At 50.7% G+C, this 24,071-nt stretch overlaps 1 protein-coding gene across 1 annotated transcript in view; it reads right to left on the bottom strand.

The window, feature by feature from the left end:
* Positions 1-24,071, bottom strand: part of PLXNA2 (plexin A2) — a 207,689-nt gene that overhangs the window by 41,743 nt on the left and 141,875 nt on the right. The window contains exons 9-12 of the mRNA XM_042924603.1: positions 23,177-23,291; positions 14,499-14,699; positions 12,652-12,748; positions 9,150-9,340 (exon numbers count right to left, since the gene is read on the bottom strand). Coding sequence (XP_042780537.1) covers positions 9,150-9,340; positions 12,652-12,748; positions 14,499-14,699; positions 23,177-23,291 — 604 coding nt within the window. The remainder of the gene's footprint in view (positions 1-9,149; positions 9,341-12,651; positions 12,749-14,498; positions 14,700-23,176; positions 23,292-24,071) is intronic.

Here is a 24,071-nt window from a genome sequence, read left to right as displayed (position 1 = left end):
GGCCTGTGCTTCTGTAATTCTGTTAGCCCTTTGTTGGAAGATCTTGTTTTCTAAACCCTTTGATCATTTCAGCTGCTTTTCTTTGGACCCTTGGACGTCCAGGCATCCTCTGAGAGTGTAATGACCCAAAGTAGGCTTGTGGCTTGAGCAAAGGCCTGCCGGGTGTGTAGTAAGGAAGGCCTGCGCAGGTGACTTCCCTCCGCTTGTCACATACACCATTAACCAGGCCAGCCCTGGGCAAATCCCAGAGGGAGGGGAAATCTTGGTCTCTTTCCCAGGTGTCTTTTCTGTTCCCCCTCCCTGGGGTCCCTTCCCCTATTTTAGGTACCTCTCACCCTGCTAGTCTCTTCTCCCTAAAGAAACCTTTATTTGCATCTTAATGGGAACTTAAGTTGTGTTATTACCTTGCCTTAAGAGTACTGGCCTTTTAGCCCATTGTAGGATGAGAAGTTTGTCTATGCGCAGCATTCAGAAGGAGAATGTGGGAAAGGTGTTTGGGCAGAGGGCTCAGTCCAGCAGCCTTACCCGGTGCCCTGGAAGCAGTCCCCGACCGTGCCCGGGTATACAGGTGACTGGTCCACATCTAAGCCAAGTACTCTATCCGCTGATCGCAAGCCAGGATGAGCAGACAGTGGGATGTGGGATGTGGCTGGCGTGTGCTCATCGTAGGGGGGTTCCCAGTCTCCCGCTGGGCCCTCTCAAAGCCTCCCGGCGCCTCTTGTTGGGGAGCCACCTCCACACCCACCCAGACCCCACCTGCCAGCCGCACAACCCAACTGAGCCCCACCGAGCTCCAGAGCACCCCAGCCGAATCTGGGCTCCTGCCAGACTGCGACATGTTTGTTTTCCACCGTGGGTGCCGTGACCTGGAAAGCAGCCGCCGCGACGCTCCCCTTGCCCTGATTCTCACAGCCACTAATTGAAGGTTCGGAGGGAACTGTGCCACAAAGCCGCCCAAGGGCGATGGCAGATGCAGCCGATTAATTACAGCTGGGGAGCTCCGAGGGGCTGCGCCGGGGAGCGGAGAGAGAGGTGCCCCAGGCCTCAGGGCTTGGCAGCCCGGGGAGTGCCGCCGGGGCCACTCCGGAGGGCGGAGCTGGGGGCTCCTGCGGGCTAGGGGTTCGAGGGGTGACAGGATGACCCCTTCTTGTCCGGGAAGAGACCCCTGGGTCATCAGCGGTGGGCACTCACGCCCTAGCCTGCTCGTGGGTTTCCCTCTGCTGAGGTCCCCCAGCCCCTCCCCCTTGGCTCAAGCCAGAGCTTGCTGCTTTCCAAGAAGCTCTGCCCCTGGCTCTGCTGGTCACTGCCTTGTCTCTGAGCTTCTGGGAGCTTCCCCCTCCCTCTTCTCTGTCCCTGCCCCTGCGAATGTGCACACGCCCCCTTGGGCCCTGCCCCTTCGTCACCTTGCCCCGGGCCCATTCACGTTCAGCCTCTCCACGTGATGCCAGGCATGGGGACCACTGGCTTTCTTTCCATCTCTGCAGCAGGCTGGATAAAGAGCTGGGTGCCAGCCCCTTTCCCCCCTCCTGCCCCGTGGACTGAGAGTTCTGTTTTCCTAAGTGAGCCCAGGAAAAAGAGTATACGGGTCACACGTGGGGCCTCTAGAGCCAAGTAGCTGAAGGTTAACTGCTGGTTCTAGAACTTTGTAGCAGTGTGACTTTGCTAAAGTTGTCACCCCTCACAGTGCCTTGGTTTCCTCATCTGTAAAATGGGGCTAAAGCTCCTACCTCGTAGGTTGTCGTAAGGTCTACACGAGATAACGTAAGGTGCTAAGTGCAGTTCTGAGCGGCAGATAAGCGTTCAGTGAAAGTTAGCTATTATTTTTCTTATTGCTATTTTATGATGAAGAAATCTGGGCAGAAGCCAGGCTAGCTGGAGTCCAGAGAAGTGGCTGGTTGCTGTAGAGATGGCCCAGCATGGTGTCGGCTGCCTCTCCCCTGGGCCAGTCCAGCGCTTTGCCGGTCTCCAGCAGGCTGTCAGCACCCTAGACTGGTCTCCTTAAGAGGACATGGGAGAGAGTGACATCAGAATCTCCCAGAGCAGCCCGGGGGGCGGGTGGCGGGGGGGGGGGGGGGGTCCCAGAGAAGTTGCTCCAGGAGGGACCACCCCCAACCGACGGACCTGCTTTGTATTAAAAATTCCTGTGTCTGAGACGGGGATCAAGAGGGTTCTGCCCCAAGTGGCCCCCTAATCAGGACAAGCCAGTGAGGACACATCGGGGGTATATAGACAGCTAATCCTCTCCTGGCTAATCCACTTACTCCTTTCCTGTTGCTTAGAGTTTTCCTGACTTTCGAGGGCAGTGGGGCCAACTTTGTGCCTAAAGATTTTGATGGCCTCTGGGCTCTTGGCCAGAGACACCTGGAAGCTGGATGCAAGACGGCAAGTCGTCACATCCTTTTCCAACTTCGGTGTGTGTGTGTGTGTGTGTGTGTGTGTAAGCACGCGTGTGCATGTGAGTGTGCACACTCTTCACGGTAGGCCAGAGCCCAGCTGATAGCTCTGAGTCTCTGGCCTCGGTGGCACCAGCTCTCCTACCCGGCGTGAATCCTTGCTGGCTCTGTCTTAGCTGATAGTACATTCAAAGCCTAATTGTTATCTCAGCAGAGTAACTCCATTATTCATCCTGACACCGTCCCCCGTTAGCTGTTTGTTGCAGTGATGTTATATTAATGAGGCCTGCAAATAAATGAACGGGGAGATCAGAGCGCTGACTCGTTTCTCAGGAAAGCTGGCTGACGTATTTATTTATTTGTTAGGAACTTTGCAGCGAGTCTTCCTGGCCCTGGGCAGGTGGCTTTTGGCCTTTCCTGCAGAGATTTGGTGCAGCCTTACAGATAAATGCTTGTAAATGTCCAACTCCCTGAACAACTTCACAAATGCATTCACAACAGAAGAGTCCAGGGTGGGGGGGGGGGTGCGGGGGGAAACCTACTTTAAATTATTTGGGCAAATGGAGAACAGAAGGAATGCAAGAACAATGGATCATCTCAGACAAATATTGTCTCAACTATTGCTTAGGCTTGGTTTTAGAGAGGATGTACATGGTTTTCTACATTCGCTTTTCTTTCCCAGGTACACACACCTAAGACAGTGTTAAAGAGAATTTGTCCTCCCTGAGCGTGAGCCAGTGAGGGGACTGGGTACGCCAGTGACACTGAAATATTCACAAAGTAAAATCTACAATGTGGTCAGTGGAGAGATGACTGCAAAACCAGCATGCCTACAGCCTGGCACCAGTGTGCCCTTACGGGGCGACATGGCAGGTGACTTCAGACACACACAGGGATATTCTCTGGTACCCAGACGGTGACGGGTTCCTGGTCAATCCCTGAGGACCCCAACACTGGAGATGGGTCCCTGGCGTTTCAAGCCAGCTTTGTTTATTCTTCACTGTGATCTCTACTGTCACCCGCAGGTGCGAGCCACCTGGCCTCCATCCTCTGGGCTCTCATCCAGCTGAGATGCTTGGAAAGAAAGAACTACCAGGCTCGGTAATTTCCTACTTTCATCTCAGCCACCATCCCGCTGACAGGCACCATCAGAAACCAATGAAATCAAGTCTGATAACTCTCATAAACATACATAATGAAAGTCACATCCATCCCGTACAGGTAAGAAGGAGTCACCCTAAGTTTAAACACAACCCCAAAATGCACTTCCTGCCCCCTCACCATTCATAGGATCAAGTGTAGACCTAATTATGTGTAGGAAGACAGGCTATTTTAAGGCTCAACACAAAGGGTAGCCAGTGCTCCCAGTTTTTCTGGCATCTCTTGAGGCCTTCCAAGAGAATGCCAAGATATTTTTGGTCCACTTGGGGTGGAGTGAGGTGGAAAAGTGTATAGCCAGGGAAGATCCCTTTATCCCTCTGACCAAGACAGGCGGTATGTGTGGTGGGGAAAGTCTGCATTCTGGAGTCGGAAGGTCCTGGTTTTGAGTTTGCTCTGCCACTAACCAAATGGGTGACTTTGGGCAAATTATTTACTTCCCTAAGCACTGTTTCCTCAACTCTTAAATGAAGATAACTGTAGGTATCTTGAAGGATTGTTAGGATGAGTTGATACGCAAAGGTCCTGGGGCACAGTCGAGCCTGACTGTTATTATTAATACTCCCAGAACTAGGATATGGATCATCTGTTCTGGTCCCTGGCCTGAGGTAAGTGTCCTCATTAGGTGTCAAGACCTAGATCCCTGGTGCTACCCTCTTTCGAAACGGGAGACAAAAGCAAAGGGTGTAGATTAGAACTTTCTGTCTTAGGCCCTTTGGAGGAAGCAGAGTGGCCTGCAGGACAAGCAGATTCCAGCCTCTTCTAGGTGGCTCATGTTGAGGGATAGGCTGGGGCTTTGCAGTGAGAGGCTGCAGCCCCTGCCTCCCCTCCCAGACCTCGCCTATCCACGCGATAACTTCCAAGGCTAGCACAGCACATATCCAGTAGTCGCTCATCCAGTGAGGGTTTATTTACTGCAATGCTCTGTTATGTGTTGAATTTTATCCTCCTCAAATTCAAGTTAAAACCGTAGCTCCTGTTACCTCAGGAAGTGACGTATTTGGAGACAGGTACTTTCCAGAGGCAATCGGGTTCAAATGAGGTCGCTAGTGTGGGCCCTAATCCAATATGGCTGAAATCCTTATTTAAACAAATAAAAAAAAAAAAAAGAGACAGACACAAGAAGGAAGGTCATGAGAAGATGCAAGCGGAGATGTAGACGATGTGTCTACAGGCCAAGGACACCACAAGCCCCCAGAAGCTAGGGGAGGGGGCACGGAGCAGATTTTCCTCACGGCCCTGAGAGGGAGCCCACCTCCAGCACCTGGACCCGGGACTCCAGCCTCCAGAACCGTGACACAATTCGTTTCTGCTGTTGAAGCCACCCGGCTGGGGGTGCTCTGTCCCCGCGGCCCTCGCCGACCAACGTACCCACTTGGAGTGGAGACCTCTGTCACCTGAGCTCTAGATCCCCTTGAACCTTCCTAAATTTTTCTTCCCAATTACATACTCGGTCTCTTTCCCCTTTCTGCCCAATTCTGCCCTTCGCAGCTTCTCCGAAAATGCTTCTTCTGAGCCTTCCTTTCTAGGGGGTGGCTTGCGATGTCCTCCCCTTTGGGGTCCTGGCAGGTCTGGAGGCGCAGCAACGTGGTGGGCCAGGCATGTCGCGGGCTTTCCCGAACCTCTGCGCGTCTCCTGTTCCTGGGGTTGAACAGGTGACAGGTGCACAGACGCCAGGATGATGGTGAGGATGAGAGCAGCTTGGGATGCCTCCCACGGGGGACAGCATCCTTATCACACCACGGGCTGACTGGGAAGGAGCAGACGCTGGGTCCTGAGGGGGTCTCTAACCTGAAGTTTATGTAAACTGGGAAATTCGGGAGGCTGTAAGACTTGTCCTACATGAAGCTGTCACAGGAGACGGGTCTCTCGGGGTGGGCTTGGTTGCCATGGACACAGTTGGGTAAGAAAGGGTTAAGGAGGAACACAGCGGTCCGGTCCGCTCAACTCAGCTGGAGCCCACTCCTTTTCCTAAAGCAGGACTCACTTGAGGTCATCTCGTTGATTTCCAGGCCCCTGAACAGGGCAGTGCCCGTTCGGGTCCCCACTGGTTTCCAGCATTGGGAATTCTGCTGTCTGCAACAGACACCACGAGGCCGTCCTAGAATCCTTCCCCTTTTCACCCCTCCAGAAGGATCTTCGTCGTAAATGGCTCTTGCACGTGGGCCTGCAGTTTTGCAGGCACACATGCGCGAGGCCGCACATTTGCAAGGCAACGGCCAGAGACAAGGGGGGAGGAACATATAGAAGGGCCTGGGTCTCACAGAATACGGATTATTAAGAGATTAAAAGATTAAAAGATCTGTGCCAGTGTCAAGGAAGTAGCCCGGGAAGCTACGGTAAAGAAAAGGAGCTGATTCTTCTTCAAAGTTACTTTTAGCAAAGGATACCTTTTTGGTAAGAGATGCCACAGACACATGAGGGTGCTTTGTTCCCATTACTGGTGACATTATCTTTGATCACCTCGTATAGGTAGTGTCTACCAGCTTTCTTCTCTGTAAAGTTACTATTTTTTCTTGTTGTAATTAGTACATACCTTGGGAGGCGATGGCTCAAGACGGCCGACATCCTATTTTTCACCCTACTTTCATTCACCAATTCATTGGCCTTTTTTCCTGAAATAATTATTACTGTGAATTTTGCCAACCGATGATTTTCTATTTCCCTAAGTCCTTTTACATGTTTCAGTTAGACTTCCAGTATGAAGAAGGGTTTCCTTTCTCCCCCGTTAATTGTTTCTTTATATCTATAAGGACCATAGATTCTGATCTTATTCTATTGCTAAAGTCAACTAGTATCATTATGTATTTTCTTGCACAGACGGGCCCAGATTTGGCCCCTGGGGCCAAATCAAGTTGGTTCCCGTGCCCTTTTGACATGTATTCCACATTTTTTTTTTTTTTTAGTACTCCTTGCCAACAATATATACCCTAAATTAAATCATAAGGAGATATTAACCATACCCAAATTGAGGGATATTCTATGAAACAACTGTCCCGTACTCTTCAACAGTATCAAGGTCATGAAAGACAAAGAAAGACTGAGAATTAGAGCACTGAGGAAACATGATAACAGAATGTCACATGTGACCCTGGATTGGATCCTGGACAATCAGTGGGGCAACTGGCAAAATATAAATCAGGCATGTATATTACATGGCATTATTGTATGAATGTTAATTTCCTGATTTGGATAATTGCACTGCAGTTATGTAAGATGTTAATTTTGGAGAATCTGGGTGAAGGGTATATGAAAGTTCTTGGGACTATTTTTGTACCTTTTTATAAGTCTAAAATTATTTCAAAACTGAAAAGTTAAGAAAAACTTGAAGATGACTTTTACAGGGGAAGGAGGGTAGGCTGAGGGAAGGAGACACAAAATGAAAGAAAATATTCCTGATAATAGTGAATACGATATTCCAGGCCTGGATCCTCCCTCCTACATGTCCCGTCCAGAATGATGTCCCCCTGCGTGGCTTGAGACACAGCATGGATTTGTCTCTCCTTTTCCCCAAAGAGTATCTTTCATTTCTCTATAGCCTCTGTTTGAAAAAAAACGCCAACAGGAGACCCCACTGCTTGGGGCCTCCAACTCCTGCTGTTAACGTTCACTGGGAAAATCAATTACAGCCTAATTACCTCAGGGGGTTAATTAGCATCATGTAGCTTGGGTGTCCTCTGTGAAGGGAGCAGCCCGTCAGTCCCCGGTCAGTGAGCAGGGGCAGCACCGAGGCAGAGATTTCCCAGGGAGAAGCCTGCCTCAGGGCTGGGAAGGCGCCCCTGCCAGTCGGGGAGTAGACGGGATGGCAGCAGCCAGGGTTGGGGGAGGTGAGAGGTGCTGATGGAAGCAAGTCCCTGCCTAATCTAAGCTCCCCTGTACCTCAGGCGAAGAGACGCAGAGACGCAGAGACGGACAACGGCAGCTGCAAGATTTACAGGGCGGAACATGTTCTCAGGCCAGCGGTTGCTGGAAATCACTAGAATCAGGGAGAAGGCAAGGAGCCCTGAGCAGCTCAAGGAGCCGGCTGTCTGAGGGCAGAGGCTGGGGCACCACCAACCAGAAGTTCCTGTAAGCCCTTGCCCAGCGAGGTAAGGGCACAGGTTGGAGTCAGTGGGCACTATCACGGTCGTGCCCAAGACAGAAACAAAATTGAGGAAGCCTGATGCTCGACGGACAGCGTCTACACCATCATAGCATCTTCCCACCAGGATGAATGAGAACCTAGGTGGTGCCAGACACAGTGTTGTGCTTTCCCTCGGGTATGCCGCCACGTGGGTGGATGGCATCTGCCTGGCCTACGTCAGCTAGGAAGGAAGGTTGGCTCTCAAGGAAGAGGACACCTTGCTTCCCGTTCCACATCACTTGGGCAAATCAGAGACTTTACAAATGGCTCTATAAGGAAATAAATCTGGACTTTGATACTGGCTCTGCCACTTATCTGGGGCAACCACTCTACTCCTCTGAGCCTCATTCTCTTCATCTGTAAAATGGAGGTGAGACTATATGCCTCCCATGGTAGTCACGGGATTAAACGAGACAGCGCCTAGCACCCTAAAGAAACACTCACTCCATCTTCAACCATCTGTAGGTTAGCAACACTCATTTGCTCTTGAGGGGTGTCCTTCTACTGATCTGGAGTTTCAACATGGTCGCAGGGATGCGCCAGGAACTGCTCAATACACCGTGACATAAGCGAGGACCCAAGGTGCTTTCTGCGGCTAATAAGGAAAACGAGCCGGGAAAAAGGGCAGCGAACCCCACTCAAGGAAGAGGCAGGAAAGGAGCAGCCCGTCGCTGCTTTCTTAAATGAGCAGACCACAGTGCTACCTGCCCAGGCCTTCTTCACTCCTCATCACCATAAGGAATGTGCAATAAGTTTCAAACCACGAGTGACAGTCGGTGACTAGGGAGCCGCCGAGAGTGATGAACGCGTAATGCACCCAAAGTTAAATACAACTGTTCCTCTCCCCGGCCATTCAAACCCCGAGCAGCTGCATTTTCATCCGCATCATCTATTCATCTTCCTTCGCAATTTGCTATTCAGGAAGCATCATTTTTTCCCCCCAGGATAATTAATTACCTATTTCCTTCCATTAAAATGCACAAACAAATTGGGACAGGGAGTAAATCCTGGGAAACGGCACCGTGGCCAATGTAGCGCCTGCCTTGACTTTCTTCTTCCGTGTTCAACTTTGCAACTCTGAGCTAATTGCAGCTCCCCAATCGCATTTCTGCTGAGAAGAGCTAAGCCTGCTCTCTAAAACGTGCACCCATCAGGCAGCCAATTTCCCGTCCCCACCTGGCTCTGCCCGCCTGGCAGTGGGGGCTGGGCTGGCTCTGCCTCCCTTGTGTGCACGTGCACACGACGTGCACGCACATTCAGGCACTGGCCCGAGGACACACATCCAGAGGCTTGTCATTTGGGCCTGGACAAGGGCCATCGTGGCGCTCAAGAGAGGCTTCCCACACCCCACATTAAGTGCTCTACACTTAACAATTCTTCCATTTGAACTCCTCTCCCGCTACCCCCCGCCCCCACCCCCACCCCGGGCCGGCGCCTGGCCATCCCTCCCCGCTCTGGGAACTTGCTGGACTCACCTCGGTGATTTGGGGGTTGGAGCACTTGACGTTGTGGCTGGACCAGTCGAGCCAGGGGCTGGAGAGGCTGGCGCAGTGGGGCTGGAGGGTGCACCTGCGCTCGCCGCTGCACCAGCCGCACTCGAACTTCCGGTCGGCCTTCAGGCAGAGGCCGCAGCTCTCCCGCTGGGCCGCGCACTTGTAGAGGTGGACTGTCGAGACAGGGGGTGACACGACGGGATTCGGGAGTGCTCTCACAGCCGGGCCTCTTCTTGGAGGCAAGACAGAAACCGCCCCCCAGCACAGATAACACCAACGATCACCATTATCATCGCAAGAATCACTGATGGCGGATTAATACTAAACTGAGCCTCATAGTGGCTGAAAGGGACTATAGAAAATGTTATTTAAGAGTTCTGGCTCCGGACCGAATTGTGTCAGGGCTTTGATCGTGGCATCACCACATTCCGTGACACAACGTAAACTCCTTGAACCTCGTCCACTTAATGTGTGATGGGGGGGGGGGGGGTGACCGTTGCTTTTTTGTGAGGTTTGACTGGGGTGCTGTGTATTAAGTGCTTGGCACAGTGCCTTAATACCCCTGATGTGGCACACACACTTATTCTCTCTTCTGTGAAAGTCACACTACATTCTTATGCACAGTCTTTCTTCCTCACGTGTGGCCCTCATCACAACAGGTAAGGACTCATTTCCCCATTTCAGATACAAACAAAACTCCAAGAGGTATATCACGACTCTCGAAGCTTCCTAAGATTAGTGCCCCAAGCTGGGGTTCTGATATTCCAACTCTGTGGGCGGCTGGACTGTAGAGCCTGAGAAGAGAGAGGCATCCCGCCCATACACTGGGACCTGGCTGGTCTGGGAGAGAGGTCAGCCCGGCTTCAGGGAAGACCGGGGGGCCTGCAAAGTACAGGCAGAACTGACGAGGAGAGAAAGTCCACCCAGCCCTGTTCCTGGTCCCCAGAGAGGACAACCTGGCTGCATAACAGGTCACTTTGGGAATCTGCAGACCTTCTGCCTTTGCTTTTGTCTCTTACTGATTTAGAAGCCCTGGACCGGCCAGTCAGCAGAAATGTGTTTTGGGAGCCTGGCACTCAGCTGTTGCCTGCTGATGTTTTGAATTCAGAATCTTGAGTAGAATGCTCAGAGACTCATTTTCAACGCTCCTGGTCAAGCAGACATAAGCTTTCAGGACTGGGGCCTGAGTGCCTGTGCTGGAGGTCAGGTTCAGGCCCCAGGGGAGGGGCATTTTTTACTGCTCTAGTCCTCATCTCCCTCTGCGATCCCAGCTGTGGGGAATACATTCAAACATCCTCATGCCCGCGGCTTCTTACGGTAAAGTGCGGGGAACGGGACTCTTCAAGTGAACCACGACGTGTTGAGCATTTATTAACGTGCACAAATGGTCCACATCTAACACCTCATTTGGTCTTCATGATGACCCCAGAAGGAAGGCGTCCCTTCCTGCCTTTCCCAGATGAGGAAATTGGGATCAAGGCAGAGACAGTAAATAGTCTGAGTTCATCCCTCACTAAGTGAAAACGCCAGGAGTTTGAATCCCGCTTTCTTGGATTCTAGAACCCAAGTCTGTATACACCATGGCCTTCTCCACCCAACACGGTGCACAGCTTCCAGAAACACTGGGCTCTAGGAGGGATGAAGGTGGAGATGGCAGTGCCTGCACACTCCCAAGTTGTTGAGTGCCACCAGGGGGGGTTCTGATGAGAGAGCTTGGATGTGGCTGTTTTCTTCTAAGCTCCAGGTGCAAAGCCAACCTCTGGGAACTAAGCCCGGATCCTCAGCAGGGAGAATGTCTATCTCTCAGCAGTGAGGAAATTTGGCCTGGGTATTGAGAAGTAGAACAGAAATCTCCCTGGTTCCATTTCTTTCTCCCAGCCAAAGTGGTATCGATTTCCATGACAGCCTGTGGGTGGGGGCCTCTGGTGGCCCCGGCCCCTCTCTGCACCCACGGGCAACCATCAGGCTGACGGAGAAGCTGGGGCAGCCCCAGCTACTTGAAGTGTAGTGAGACGTGGCTCATGGTAAGGGAGAGGGGTCTCGGGGGGAGAAGGCTTTGTGCCCGACGGTGGTCTGAACCACTGGAAGGACAGTGGTCTGTCTGGTCAAGCACATGCACTCTGAGATTGGACAGCCTTACTTTGGATCCTGGCTCTAACTTTCTGATTCAGCCTATTTTTTTTTTCTTTCCTTTTTCCGTTTTACTGAGGTATAACTGACAAAGAGAAATCATAAGATATTTAAAGTTATTATACCATACCATAATGATTGGAAACACATACACATAGTGAAAGGGATCCTCCCACCTAGCTAATTAGCATACCCATCACCCTACAAATACATAGAGAGCGAGCAATTACAAATATGTATTTAGGTTTTACTCTCTTAGCAAATTGCAATTATACAAAGCATTGCTCTCAACTACAGACACCGTGGTTTCCACTAGGTTCCTCAGACTTTGATCACCTTAGAGCTGAAAGTCTGCACCCTTTTACCAACCTCTTTATTTCCTCCCCGCCCCCGGCAACCCCTTTCCTACCCTCTGCGTGAATTCGACTTTTTTTTTTTTTTTTTTTTTTTTTTTTTTTAAGATTTCACTTATTTAAGTCTTAACAGTCTGGAATGCTTCGTGAATTTTCCCGTCATCCTGCTCAGGGGCCGTGCTACCCTGCGCACCTGTCCGATTTCAGGATATGTGCTGCCGAGGCGAGCACTTTGGTCCATTTCTTAGCCTCTTTGGGTCTCAAGTTTCCTTATCTGTAAAATGAGATTCATACTAGTACAAACATCTCAGGGCTGTTACGATTAAGGGAAATAATCCCCCAAATCACGTAGTGGATGCCTCCCCACCGCAAGCGCTCACAATATCGGAGTCACCTTTGTCACTCTTGAGAGCAGGGTGGCATGTTGATATTTGCCGTGTGGCGGGTACGGCTGGCTACCTGGCACACGGGAGGAGCTGCCCATGAGTTTATAGGGCCATAAATAAGGGTGGTCCTCATGGAGCGTCCTTCTCAGGTCAGCCCAGCTCCACCCTGAGCTTCCTGGCACTGTCCCCCCCCTACCCACCTCAGGACCAAGGGAGCAGCCTTAGAAAGCTTTGTGCAGCGAAGGACCAAGGACAGGGGAACCAGACCCGAATTGGAAACAGAATCTCTATTTCTCTGGAAACTGGCAGGACATTCCTGCTTGCTGCTCTCCTAGGTCAGGTTCTACAGACACTTCAAAGTCTCTGGGAGCCGAAGAGAAAAATGCGATGAGCCGGCAGCTGCCTGGCGGATGCTCTGGTTGTAATAAAACAGGGTTCCCAACAGGACTCCTTTGATGGCTCCAAATGTTGCTTTAGGATCCTCTGAAGAGTTCCGCTGACAGAGGGAGCGTATTATTCATGGCACCGCGGCTGGCTGGCTCTGATCCCTCCAGCCCCGGTCTTTCCGGGGGTCACGAAAAGATCAAAAAACTCTGCCCGGAAGTAGCCGCTCACCTTTCAGGTCCTGCGGGTTGTCGATGATGAAATTGCCATTCCACACGACGGCGAAGTCCACAGCCAGGTTGCTGATGTCCATCCCGTCGTACTGGTACTGCGGGGAGAGGGGCAGAGGGCACATGGCTTGTGAGGTTCCCTATCACACGGGGTTGCTGGCATCTCGGGGGACCAGGACTACGGCAGGAAAGAAACCAGGGATTCTGGCTCCCTCTGGGCTGAGGAAGGAGCAAAGGGAGAATCAGGGGAACCCCTTCTGCTGCTTGAATTATCCCTATGGCGCCCTCCCCGACTCCCAGTCACTAATGCCAACAGGATCCAGCCAAACCCCTTAGTTTGGTGTTCGGTGCCCCCTATAATCCAAATCCAAGCTTACTTCTCTTCCACTGCCCTCCTGCAGAAATCTTTGATGCCTGTCTCCAAACACACCTGCCCCGGCACCTCTCTGGCTCTTTTCAGTTCACATCTTGTGAAGAATGCCTCTCTCTCCCTACAGCCTCCACCCTTCAACTTGCCTGTATTCTTCCGGTCCAGCCCACACTCGCCTTCCCCAGGTGCTTGCTCTGACATCCCTGCCGGCCCTTCCCCACCCTCTCTGTCCCCTGGCATTGCCAGTCCCTGTCTCTGTCTTCCCAAGAGCTTGTCTGCCTCTTCACATACAAGTCCGGTCTCTGCAGCAAGTTCACGTACTGCTCTGCGAACCCCACCAGGGTCCTGAGGACAGCATGTGCACAACAGCCAGGGGTGCAGCGGTGGAGGGGGGCTGGGCACCGCAGGGGTCTCCTGGCTGCACTTGAGCTTTATTTCGGCCAACAGCCCACCAGGGAAAGTGCTCAGAGCTTCTGGTCACAGATCTGATCAGCCCGACCATTAAAGGCTCAAGCTGTAGCCAGGAGTCCGCTCTGTCTCCCATGCTGGTCCCACAGGGAACTTGTAAGCCCTTCACACGCTTCAGAAATCGGCCCTCTGGTGGCCCAGCCCCTGCCTCTGGTGAAGAAGACCTCTGGGAATCCCCTTCAGAGACCCGCCCAGCCCTGGCCACTCGGGGCATGTCATGTTACTGTCCGCCCTCTTGACCCCGGCCCTTCCTGCCACCTTCCTCCCTTTGTCCTGTTGCATTTTTTTTTTCCTCATCCCACCTTCCCCTTGCACTTGGCGGCCTTCCACCGATTACAAATTCTATCAAGCGCCTGTGACCTGGGAATCTGACAGCCGCCTGATAAGAAGCCCAGATTCTCTTTATCTCTCCCAGGCGAATTAGCTTCCCTCAACACCTTTGTCACATCACCCCCCCCCCCCCCATCTCCAGCTGACCCCCCATAGTCAGAGACAGGAGTTGGCAGATAAAAAAGATCTTCTCTGGGCTAGTATTATAATTAAACACCTCGTGCTCTCTGTCTGGCATGCAGGATTGGTTTAACCCTTGCTGCTCTGGAAGTTCACCGCTCTCTCCTTCTCCCCTCTCCCCCCTCCCCTCGCGCCATTCTATTTCTGCTGAGCTCCTGGCCCAGTTTCCTCTGGGTTATTCTTAAGTGGGGAAGGGGGCTTGCGGTGGAGTCCACCGGCTTTGGCTGAAAGTTCACTGAAAGCCCAGAGGTCTCCTTAAATTCAGAAAGGACACAAAGCTCTCAACTTCCGCCATTAGGGCCCGCACAGAACCCCGCCTCCTCTGTCACCATGACCCTGCCCCGCTCTGGTTGAGGGGCGCTAGATGCTTGCACACTCCTCTGTTCCTGGGGCCAGCCTGTGGACCCGGAAGGTTTCTGGGAAAGGGGGAGGGTCAGGCCTCGGCATGGGTGTGAGAGAAAGGCCTGCTCCAGGCGGGGCCCGAGCACGAGTCCTCTTACCGAACTGTTCTGGCACTGGACGCTGGAACTGTTGAAGCGCAGGGCGGGGACCCGGTGGACCGCCCCCTGGATGTTGAGGACACATTCATAGCCTCGCTGGCCCGACTGCGGCTGGGGCAGGTTTCGAGCCTTAAGCGTGATTGGCTTTACCTCCCCGACTGGTATCAGGATTTCCTCCGTGGGCACCAGCTGGGGACAGTCCTGGGGAGCAAGCAGAGAGGTCCCGTCTGTCCTGGCTGACACCTTTCTACTCACCTGAGCCGGGGCAGGGGACGGGACCCGGATGCCCAACCAGACCCTCTCGGGGCTGGGTGGGCTGCCCGCGAGATGGCTGTACCTCATCTCAAGGGCATGGGGAGTCAGCAGGGAAAATAAAATCTATCTCTTAGCTCCCGGGGCTTCGATATTGTCATTCCCCAGCCCACAAGTTGTCCCGGATCTGGTGTGCATGTTAGAATTTAGGAATTAATTTCCAAGCGCCGGTGTGGCAGGCTGTGGATTTTATCTCCCGCCACAGAGGATAAAAGAGGCCCCTGTGTGTCCCTGTCCCCAACCTGGAACCCCCGCCTCCCGGTTTCATCCTTTCCCGGGCTCCTGTCCCTCATGCATTGTCCGGCCCGAGGCATTCTGTTATCGGCAGCCTCAGCTTCTCGGCTCCGACTGAGTCGGCCTTTCCAGGAGGGGGACCAGCCCTCCCGGCAATGCTCTAAACACTTGCTCTGGCTTTTTATCTCATTTCATTACCAGGCCCTGCGTGAAAGCCATGTTGCTTCGGAAAACAAAACCGAAAAAAGAAAGTCTTGGTGGGGAGGGGCTGTGGGAAGGACCATGAGAGACCACGAATTGGGAAAGCGGGATTGATTTTCCTGAGCTTTACGGCTACGTGTTGCTTCTCGCCTGAAGGTCACACTGTCACCTTCCCACAGTTCGGACCCCTTGCCCGCTCTCTCCCTCTTGAGGAAGACAGAGCCCAGCAGTCTCTGGCAGGGAGGACGGTGAGGGCCCAGTCACCTCCACATGCAATCACTTCCTGTCTCCAGGGACCAACCAGGGAAATTCTTGAAGAAGCACCTGGTTCCCCACCCCCTTCCCCTCTACGGTGCTTCTCAGAGGGAGCATTTGGGAACACGTGGGGGTTGATGGAGCTCTCCTGCCAAGGGTGCCATTGGCATTTAGTGCCCTGCTCAGAACTGCCTGCAAGGTGTGGGACAGAAAAAGTGTCCCTGTCCCGTTGCTAGAGGCTATTCCTAGTAGGAAGCCTTTCTTTACACAGGCAGTGTTGAGCAATGGACAGTTCAGCTATGGGATTGGAAGGCCTGCTGGACCACAGATGGGGCTGAGGCAGTTGCTTCTCTTCTCAGGGCCTCAGGTACAAGCCCTCTCCACCTGGCCTCTGCCTCCTTCTTACCCTGTAAGAAGGTCCTCGTGCAGCCTGCTCCAGTCACATGGGACTTCAGATGAGTTTTGAGAGACAGTGTCCCTGACTCATGGGCCTCTGGTCCTTTGAAGATGCTTTTCTCTCCATTAGAACCACTCACTACCACCTCCTGGCCCTCTTTGTCCTCCCGGACCTCGCCTCAGCCTCTCTGTAGCTGAATGCCTCTTAATTAGCCTTCAAGTTCAGCTCCGCGGCTCCTTTTCTGGAAAGCTGTCCCTGACCCTTTCCCCGCCCTGGCCTTCTGGGTGGGTTACGAGTAGTCTCCCATGATGGAGTTTTGCCCTCAGAATTGCAACATCTTGTTAACTTGTATTCCTCCCTGGTGTGTGAGCCCCGAGGGGATCAGACTACATTTTACTCGCCTCAGATGATAAGATCTCAAACTTTTCTTTCTACCTCCAGCTTCCTAGATTCTTCAGAGATGAGGGGAAAGCCTTGCTTTCTGAACACCAAGAGACCTGAGAAGGAGTTTGATTCCCAAAGCTTGGGTTAGACATGGCCGCCGTTTCTGGAGTCACATGATTACTAAGTGGACATGTCCAAATCTAGTAAGGAGTCCTCAGAATTTATGAAAAGCTGGGGCAATTTTCCACAGACACTTCTCTGGGAGGACCTGGATGAACTTCTGGGGTCACTGGTGCCCTCCCTCACCTGTAGGCTAACTGCATGTGAGGATGCCAAGCAGGCGAGGTTGCTACAAGAGACAGGATCATAAGGCAAGCCCAGAGCAGATGGGTCCCTGTCGAGAAGCCAGTCAGTCAAGCTGCCAACTCATAAACTTGCTCTTTACTGCACTTTCACTTTCATGCCCTGAGGGCATTCTTGACAGAGTCTTTCATATATTTATAGCCAAGAAAAAAAATGAACACCACTCTAGGGAAATCCAGGCATCCCCTGGAAAAGGAGATACTTCTTATTGGTGGCTAACAAATCCCTGTCACGTCTAATAAATTAGAATTTTAATTTAGACTAGAAAAAAGGCTGAGGCATAATGAGGTGTGTGTGTGTGTGTGTGTGTGTGTGTGTGTATCTGTGACAGAGACTGAGCTCAGAGAACAAATTCAAATTTCACCAGCAAGGTCTTAAAGATGTGTTTTTGGAAGTAGAATGTCTTGGGTTAGTAAACAAGATTGTAGAATTCTTTTAACTTTGACAAATATGCACATATATAATATATGTATTTATAGACACGTTTATTGTATTGTATACATATTTACATATAATATACACACACATGGGTGGGCACCTCCTCATCTTTTTTGTCTGGGCTAAGTCTGGTCCAACCTGGAGGTTGGAGAATCTTTTTTATTTTTGTGTTAAAATTTTTTTAATGTTCATTTTTGAGAGAGAGAGAGAGAGAGAAAGAGAGAAAGTGTGCATGAGTGTGCAGGTGGGGGAGGGGCAGAGAGAGAAGGGGACACAGAATCCAACTCAGCTCCAGGCTCTGAGCCATCAGCACAGAGCCCGACTCGGGGCTGGAACTCACCAGCTGTGAGATCACGACCTGAGCCAAAGTCAGGCGCTTAACTGACTGAGCCACCCAGGTGCCCCTGGAGTTGGAGAATCTTAAGAAGACACTTTATGAGTACTCTTGGGAGTTTTTTGTTTGCTTGTTTCTTTTTTAAAGGGATTCTAAAATTTTACAGAAGATACCCATGGTCTGCTGTTTCAGACCTTCTGGGAGTAAATTGAAAGACAATGATTAGGGGCTTCCCAAATGCCTATACAGGTTCCAAAACTGCCTCAGTAGAAAACAGATGTCTTATCTTTTGTTTGTTTTTGGCTATTTCCCTGAGGCCAGACAGAGTGGGATTCTTTCTCTTCTTCTCTAGGGCAAAGGAAAAAAAAGGGGTTGGGACCAAGTTATACTCTTTTCTTCTTGGAAAACAAGGGTAGATGCAGAACCCTTGGGTTATGAATGGTTCTGGTGAATGTATTAACGAGGAAGCAGTGAGTCCTGGGTAGCAATGGCAGAAGGGAAGGCTGATGGCAGGTGTGGGAAAGCCAGCAGCCCAGAAAACCGCCAAGTTGTGGGAACTTCAACGGCTCGGGGCCTTGGGGAAGGCGATGGGTTTCATCAGATACAATGAGGCCACTTCTATCCTGATTGCTTCTGTGAGCATGCGCGTGCATGCACACACGCGTGCACACACACACACACACACACACACACACACACACACACACTTCCTGTCCTAAGAAGAGAGCACATCATCACATTATTCCTTTTCTGCAGGGTGTTACTACTGTTGTCAGTGTTGTTAAAATGCCCATTGCTACTGCTGGTCCTCACTGTCGTTAGGTCATCTTACTCCTCTGTCTCTCAGCCAACTGGCAACAGGATCACCTCCTTGGCAGCAATTTGAGTTTCTGTCAGGATGAATAGATGTCCTCTTTGGGAACATCCCAGGGGTGGGGGTAGGCGGGGGAGGAGGAGCCATGGCTACGTAGGACCCTGGCGTGGGAGCCCCGTGAGCCTTGCCACCGCATCGCCCCCTCTGTTTAGCTGTGCTTCTCCGGCTTGGGGCGCGGGGGACCCTTCGGCCCTCGGAAACGACTTCTCCCATGTGGAAATGGCATTATCTTCACCCACTGGACTTCAAAGAGAGAGAGCAGCCAGTATCCCGGGAAGCTAATCGGATTTATTTGGTTCTATCTTTCCCCGGGGACAGGGCGTAAAGAAGATATTTATGTATCTACATCTCACTAGGCCTGGTTTAGCCATGGAGAGAGATGAGCTTTTAAAGCTGAAAGCCATACATACTCCTGTGCACACCCGCTTGCTAACAGCATGTCACAGCTTGATCCAGCCCAGGGAGGCAGAGATTTGGGGGGCCCCATCAGAGATCGACTGTGCTCTGAGCAGTGGGAAGGTCTGGCTCACAACCTTAAAAGAGCTCAAGAAACTGAATTTCAGTGCGACTGAAATTCAGCTTCCTCATCAATAAAATGGGGCCAGTCATACCCAACAACCCTCGACTGCATGAAAGAGGCATATGACCGTACGTTGTAGGGGCGCCTGGGTGGCTCAGTTGGTTAAATGTCCCACTTCGGCTCAGGTCATGATCTCACCATTCGTGAGTTCGAGCCCCGCGTCGGGCTCTGTGCTGACAGCTCAGAGCCTGGAGCCTGCTTCAGATTCTGTGTCTCCCTCTCTCTCTGCCCTCCCCCACTCATGCTTTCTCTCTCTCTCAAAAATAAACATTAAAAAATTTTTAAAAATTAAAAAAAAAGAAAGTATGCTGTAAACAGCAATCAACTGGGTTAACACCATTAATACTACTGCTTATTTCTTGTGTGTGTGTGTGTGTGTGTGTGTGTGTGTGTGTATGTGTTGTATATGTAAATGCAGTATCAGAGGACTTCAACTTATCCAGGGTCAACTTGGGGACACACATTCTGAGTCATGGCGTCTGCATTTATCTGATGACCTTAAGACAATTGTTTAATTTATCTAAACCTCAGTTTATTAATCTGTAATAGAATCCATTTCATAGAGTAGGTTAAATGAGAATGTGTGTGTGTGTGTGTGTGTGTGTGTGTGTGTGTGTGTTGTATATGTAAATGCAGTATCAGAGGACTTCAATTTATCCAGGGTCAACTTGGGGACATACATTCTGAGTCATGGCGTCTGCATTTATCTGATGACCTTAAGACAATTGTTTAATTTATCTAAACCTCAGTTTATTAATCTGTAATAGAATCCATTTCATAGAGTAGGTTAAATGAGAATGTGTGTGTGTGTGTGTGTGTGTGTGTGTGTATACATTTTTTTTTAAATTAGGTACTTTATTGTCAAGCCTAAGTGTGGACTTGGTCCCTCTGACCTCTGGAAACAGCAGGCAGATTGACCTCAACGTGCTGGCTGGCTGTGTGTCTAGAAGTGGGACAACTGACCCATCTTCCATGGGTAGTTTCTCCATCTGTGAAGGTGGATTTGCACCAGCTGCACACCCTGAACCCTCATGACCAAATAGCACAAAGCCAAATCGGGATCCTGCCGGCAAGTGTGGCCATGGAGAGAGACAAGGAAGCTAACCGGCTCTGGTTTTCTGCAGAAAGCGTGCTGTACTCAGCTCTTTTGGATGCCTGAGTTCTCTGTAGCCTTGGGCAAAAAAACCCTAAATTTTTAGCATCTTGGTTACTACATATGTCAAATATGAATTATGGGACACCACAGGTCTGTTTCAAGAATCAATTGAGATGCTGTACGTCAGTGACTCTCAATCTTTAGACTCATTGGGGAGGGGGCCCAAGAAATTGAATTTCTAACAAGCACTCAGGTGCAGGATGCTGCTGCTGGCCCCCTGCGCTGACATAGACGCTTTGAGACCTCTTGTCACACGTGAGAGAGTTACAAACGTGTGTACATTAATGTTGCTCTCTAGATCAATGAAGCTAATTGGTTAGATATTGTTTCTAGGAAGTACACAGACAAAATTTTGATTTTTGGATTCACCGTTAGGGGGCTCTTACTGGAAGTATCAAAGAGATATTCTAGGGCTCTCAAAGAGGCAGTTCATGGATTTCCAGTCCCCAGAACAATCTAACGACGTCCGATTGGACTCTTAATACAGCAAGAAACACCGCCCCGCACCCCTCCAAGCTGGATACGTGCACCTTAGCCGTCCTCTGCATTTTCAGGAGTGGAATTCTCCAGAAGCAGAGCTTTGGACAGAAAAGAGTAGGGCCTGGGAGCTAGTTGTTGGGAAGGGATGTGTGAATGGCTGTGGCCAAGAGCCTCAGCAGTATTCAAGGCAGCTGAGGAAGTGGCCCTCACAAGCTTGCTGGGAATGCACACTGCTCGTCTTTCCTGAGTGAAGTTAGGAGCCGGCTGCAGACCAGGCTTCCATCACCGGGCCTCCAGACGGCCGATCCCAGGGCCCACGTCAGGGGCTGGCGCACATCAGCAGTAAGAGAATGGCAGCCCAGTCCCATCCCACTAAGCAGAGGTGGGAGGTGAGGAAGGGACAAAGGGCACCTCTTCCCCGGAAGCCACAGACATTCGGGAAAGTGAAACTGAAAGGCGGTGGGAAGTCTTTGGGTTCGCCCCCAGGGTTCTTTGAATATTAACTCACTCCTGAGTTGCCTGGTGGCAACCGCTTCTCTCAGGTCCAGCCTTCTGGAACATCGGAGTCTCTCCCCCGTGGCTGAGAGGGAACCGTGTTCCAGTGACTTCTAAAGGGCATGAGGGAGGCCGGCATGTTTCCAATTAGCCTTCTGGCTTCCACACCCCGGCAGAGTTTATTTGTCCTGCTCCTTAAGCCATTCCCCCTGCCCTTATTCCAGCTGCAGGCCGCTTTCAGGCTTGGCTTTGGGTTTCTCTCAGCCCGAGGGGGAGCCCCTGGGAGACAATGAAGCAGCTGCTCTCTCTTGTCGAGACCTGCACTTCACTCTTTCTCTCTCTCTCTCTCTCTCTGTGTTTTGTGGTCTGCCTTGCCTTTTTTTTATTAAGGAACTCAGAAGCGTAGAAGCGGCCCACATGAAGCTCAGTTTCCGAGACTCTTTATCACCATCTCCGCACTGCCAGGCCTTTGCCTCTGAGCAGCCCCGGCTGTGGTTTCTGCCATTCCTCGTCTGCCCCGCCTCCCTTCGCCATTCTTCCGCTGACTCCCAAGCTGGGGGACCACCCTCCACTCCGTACCCTCGGCCCTTGGGCCGTTTCCTCTGAATGAGAAGATTGGCCCGAAAGCAGTTCCATACTCTTGCAGAATCCCAGGGCTGGGATTAATTTCCAGTGTCCACTAAGACCAGATTAGTGCTTTCGGGTCAGATACATCAAAGCACACCAACTGGCTGCAGGGAGATCTTTTTCTGAAAGGTTTTCAGGGCACTAGATAACTGGTTCCAGCACGCTAGGGGCACTAGAGGATGGCCTGTCTTCAATACCACCTGTGGACCCCCTCTATGTTTCTCTCTTTCAAGACCGGCAAATTCCATTTTTCTGGCTGAATAGAACACATATTATTTCAGACACTGAGCGGAATTCACGGCCATGGGTGTGTGTGTTTGAGAAATGGGTCAAGGCCTACTATTATTTAATTTGCTTAGCTTTTTGAGGTATAATTGACAAACAACGTGGTAAGATATGTAAACGTATATGTCATGACGATCTGATATGTGTACATTAAGGCTGACTTTCTTATGTTTATTCAGAGAAGGAACTAGCACTGCGGTCAAGACTCAGAGACACGTAAGACTCTATTTCTTGACATCTTGGACACGTAGATCCAAGGAACCCTTCCTATCAATGGCATTTGGGCAAAGCGGTCATTCCTTCCTTCCTTCTTTCACCATGCATTCTGCAAACATTCCCTGAAGACAGTGAGGATTTAAAGATTAGGTACAGCCCTTGCCTTCAAGGAGCTTCTAGTCTAGTGCAAGAGGGCCACGTGTATACAAAGAGTATAGTAGAGTATGAAAGTGCTACACTGTCCCTTATTGACATTGGCAGGTTTTCTAAACGGTGGAAGAAGAGGGGAATTGCACATGTATACACACCCGTGCGATTTGCACGAATACTAGGTCTTTATAGTCATTCAAACCCCACCAGCTGTCAACGTCCAAGTCAACGTCAGTGAATAACTGGATGTGATATTCATGGAAAGACAGGCAATTTGATATTTCACTGTGTGAATAACAAAGGTAGGTCGGGCTCTAGGGATGGAACACTGCCTGTATGATAAACTGGGACTTTTAGCAAGGCCTGGTTCTTTCCACCAGCTGAATCTCCTTCTCTTTCTATAAGGCCACCCACCCAGTCATACATCAGAGTCAAAGAATCATTGAAATTTAGACTTGGAAGAGAGGTTGGCATGAAAGAATGGTTGAGAGTGAATGTTCTATTGAACTGGACTATGTCTGCAGCCAAGCAAAGGGCTTAGACTCAAAGAATAAATGCCATTCACTGCACTCTTCTGGACAATGGAGTCTGGTTGGTCGGATATGTCCCCTTAGCTTTCAGCCTCAACCCTCAGTTCCCCTCAAGCCTTTGAATGTAAAGAATCTTAAGAGTCTAGAAGATACAGCCTCTTTCTCTGCCTCTGGGGTATTTTCTGCCACTTTTTTTTTTTTTTTTGAGTTTTATAATAACGTGGTTTTCTAACATGTAGAATCTCCAGGAAGAAGACCAAGATGGGTCAGGGCAAGGAGATGGCCAAGCCATGGGACTGCCCATCTGAAAAGGGAGGGCCACTCAGCTTTACTGGGAACATCACATGCCAAAGTGAGCCTTGCTTACCTCTGAAATGTTGATCCGGCCCTCCTGGAAGGAGCAGGTGGTGGGGTCATGAGTGCAGAGGTTCCGGTACTTGCACCAATGACAGCGGAAGGCGCTGTTGACACAAGACAGGCACCTGCAAGGATGGAGAAAGTAAGGGGCAAAGAGAAGGGATCAGACAGGGAAGGTAAGGGTGCCAGGTAGCCCATGGGTCATGATGGAAGGCTGTTCTCCTAGTCTCTCTCTCAGGAGGGTTGATTTGTGGGGGCATCCTCCAGCACTGAGAACTGTGCATTCTCCCTTGAAGACATTCATAGGAGCAGAAAATTGGAAGGAAAAAAGGAATCCAAAGTGGAAATAACGTAACTTATGAAGCAATGATATGCTAGAACTGGCCTGCATTAGCTCATGACAGCTGGTTATTTACATTTTCAGGAATTTTGCAAGTGGGTTGGCATCATGTTAGCAGCTTGAAACCAGCCATGGGCAGAGTATTTACACCGTAGACATCGGAAAATGCTGCATACTGGGTCCCCCCCACCCCCCAATTGCTAGCAGTGGAACATTTATCAGCCTACCACCACTTACAAGAGAACAGCTTATAATACAGAAAAGCACCGGGATAGAAACTGGGCAGATAGGATTCCAGTGTTGCCACTGCCACTGGGGTCACCTTGAGTAAGTCACTTCACTTTATGCACTGGAATTTCTTCATCCATCTGTCATAAAACTTTCCTGTCTGCTCCACAGGGCTGTTTAGCATCAAACAAGATAATGTGTAGGAAATGGTTTTGAAAGGTACAATGTTAAATGTGAGCGTTATTTTCAAATGCGTAAATTACCTGTGATTTTAAGCTCTTAAGTCACTTTCGAGTGTTAACAACTAGTTCAGTCACCTGTGTTTCTGGGCTTTGGG

The sequence above is a fragment of the Panthera leo genome, chromosome F3 (genome assembly GCF_018350215.1).
Source record: "Panthera leo isolate Ple1 chromosome F3, P.leo_Ple1_pat1.1, whole genome shotgun sequence".
Classification (NCBI taxonomy): Eukaryota; Metazoa; Chordata; class Mammalia; order Carnivora; family Felidae; genus Panthera; species Panthera leo.
This window is presented reverse-complemented; position numbering and strand designations above follow the sequence as displayed.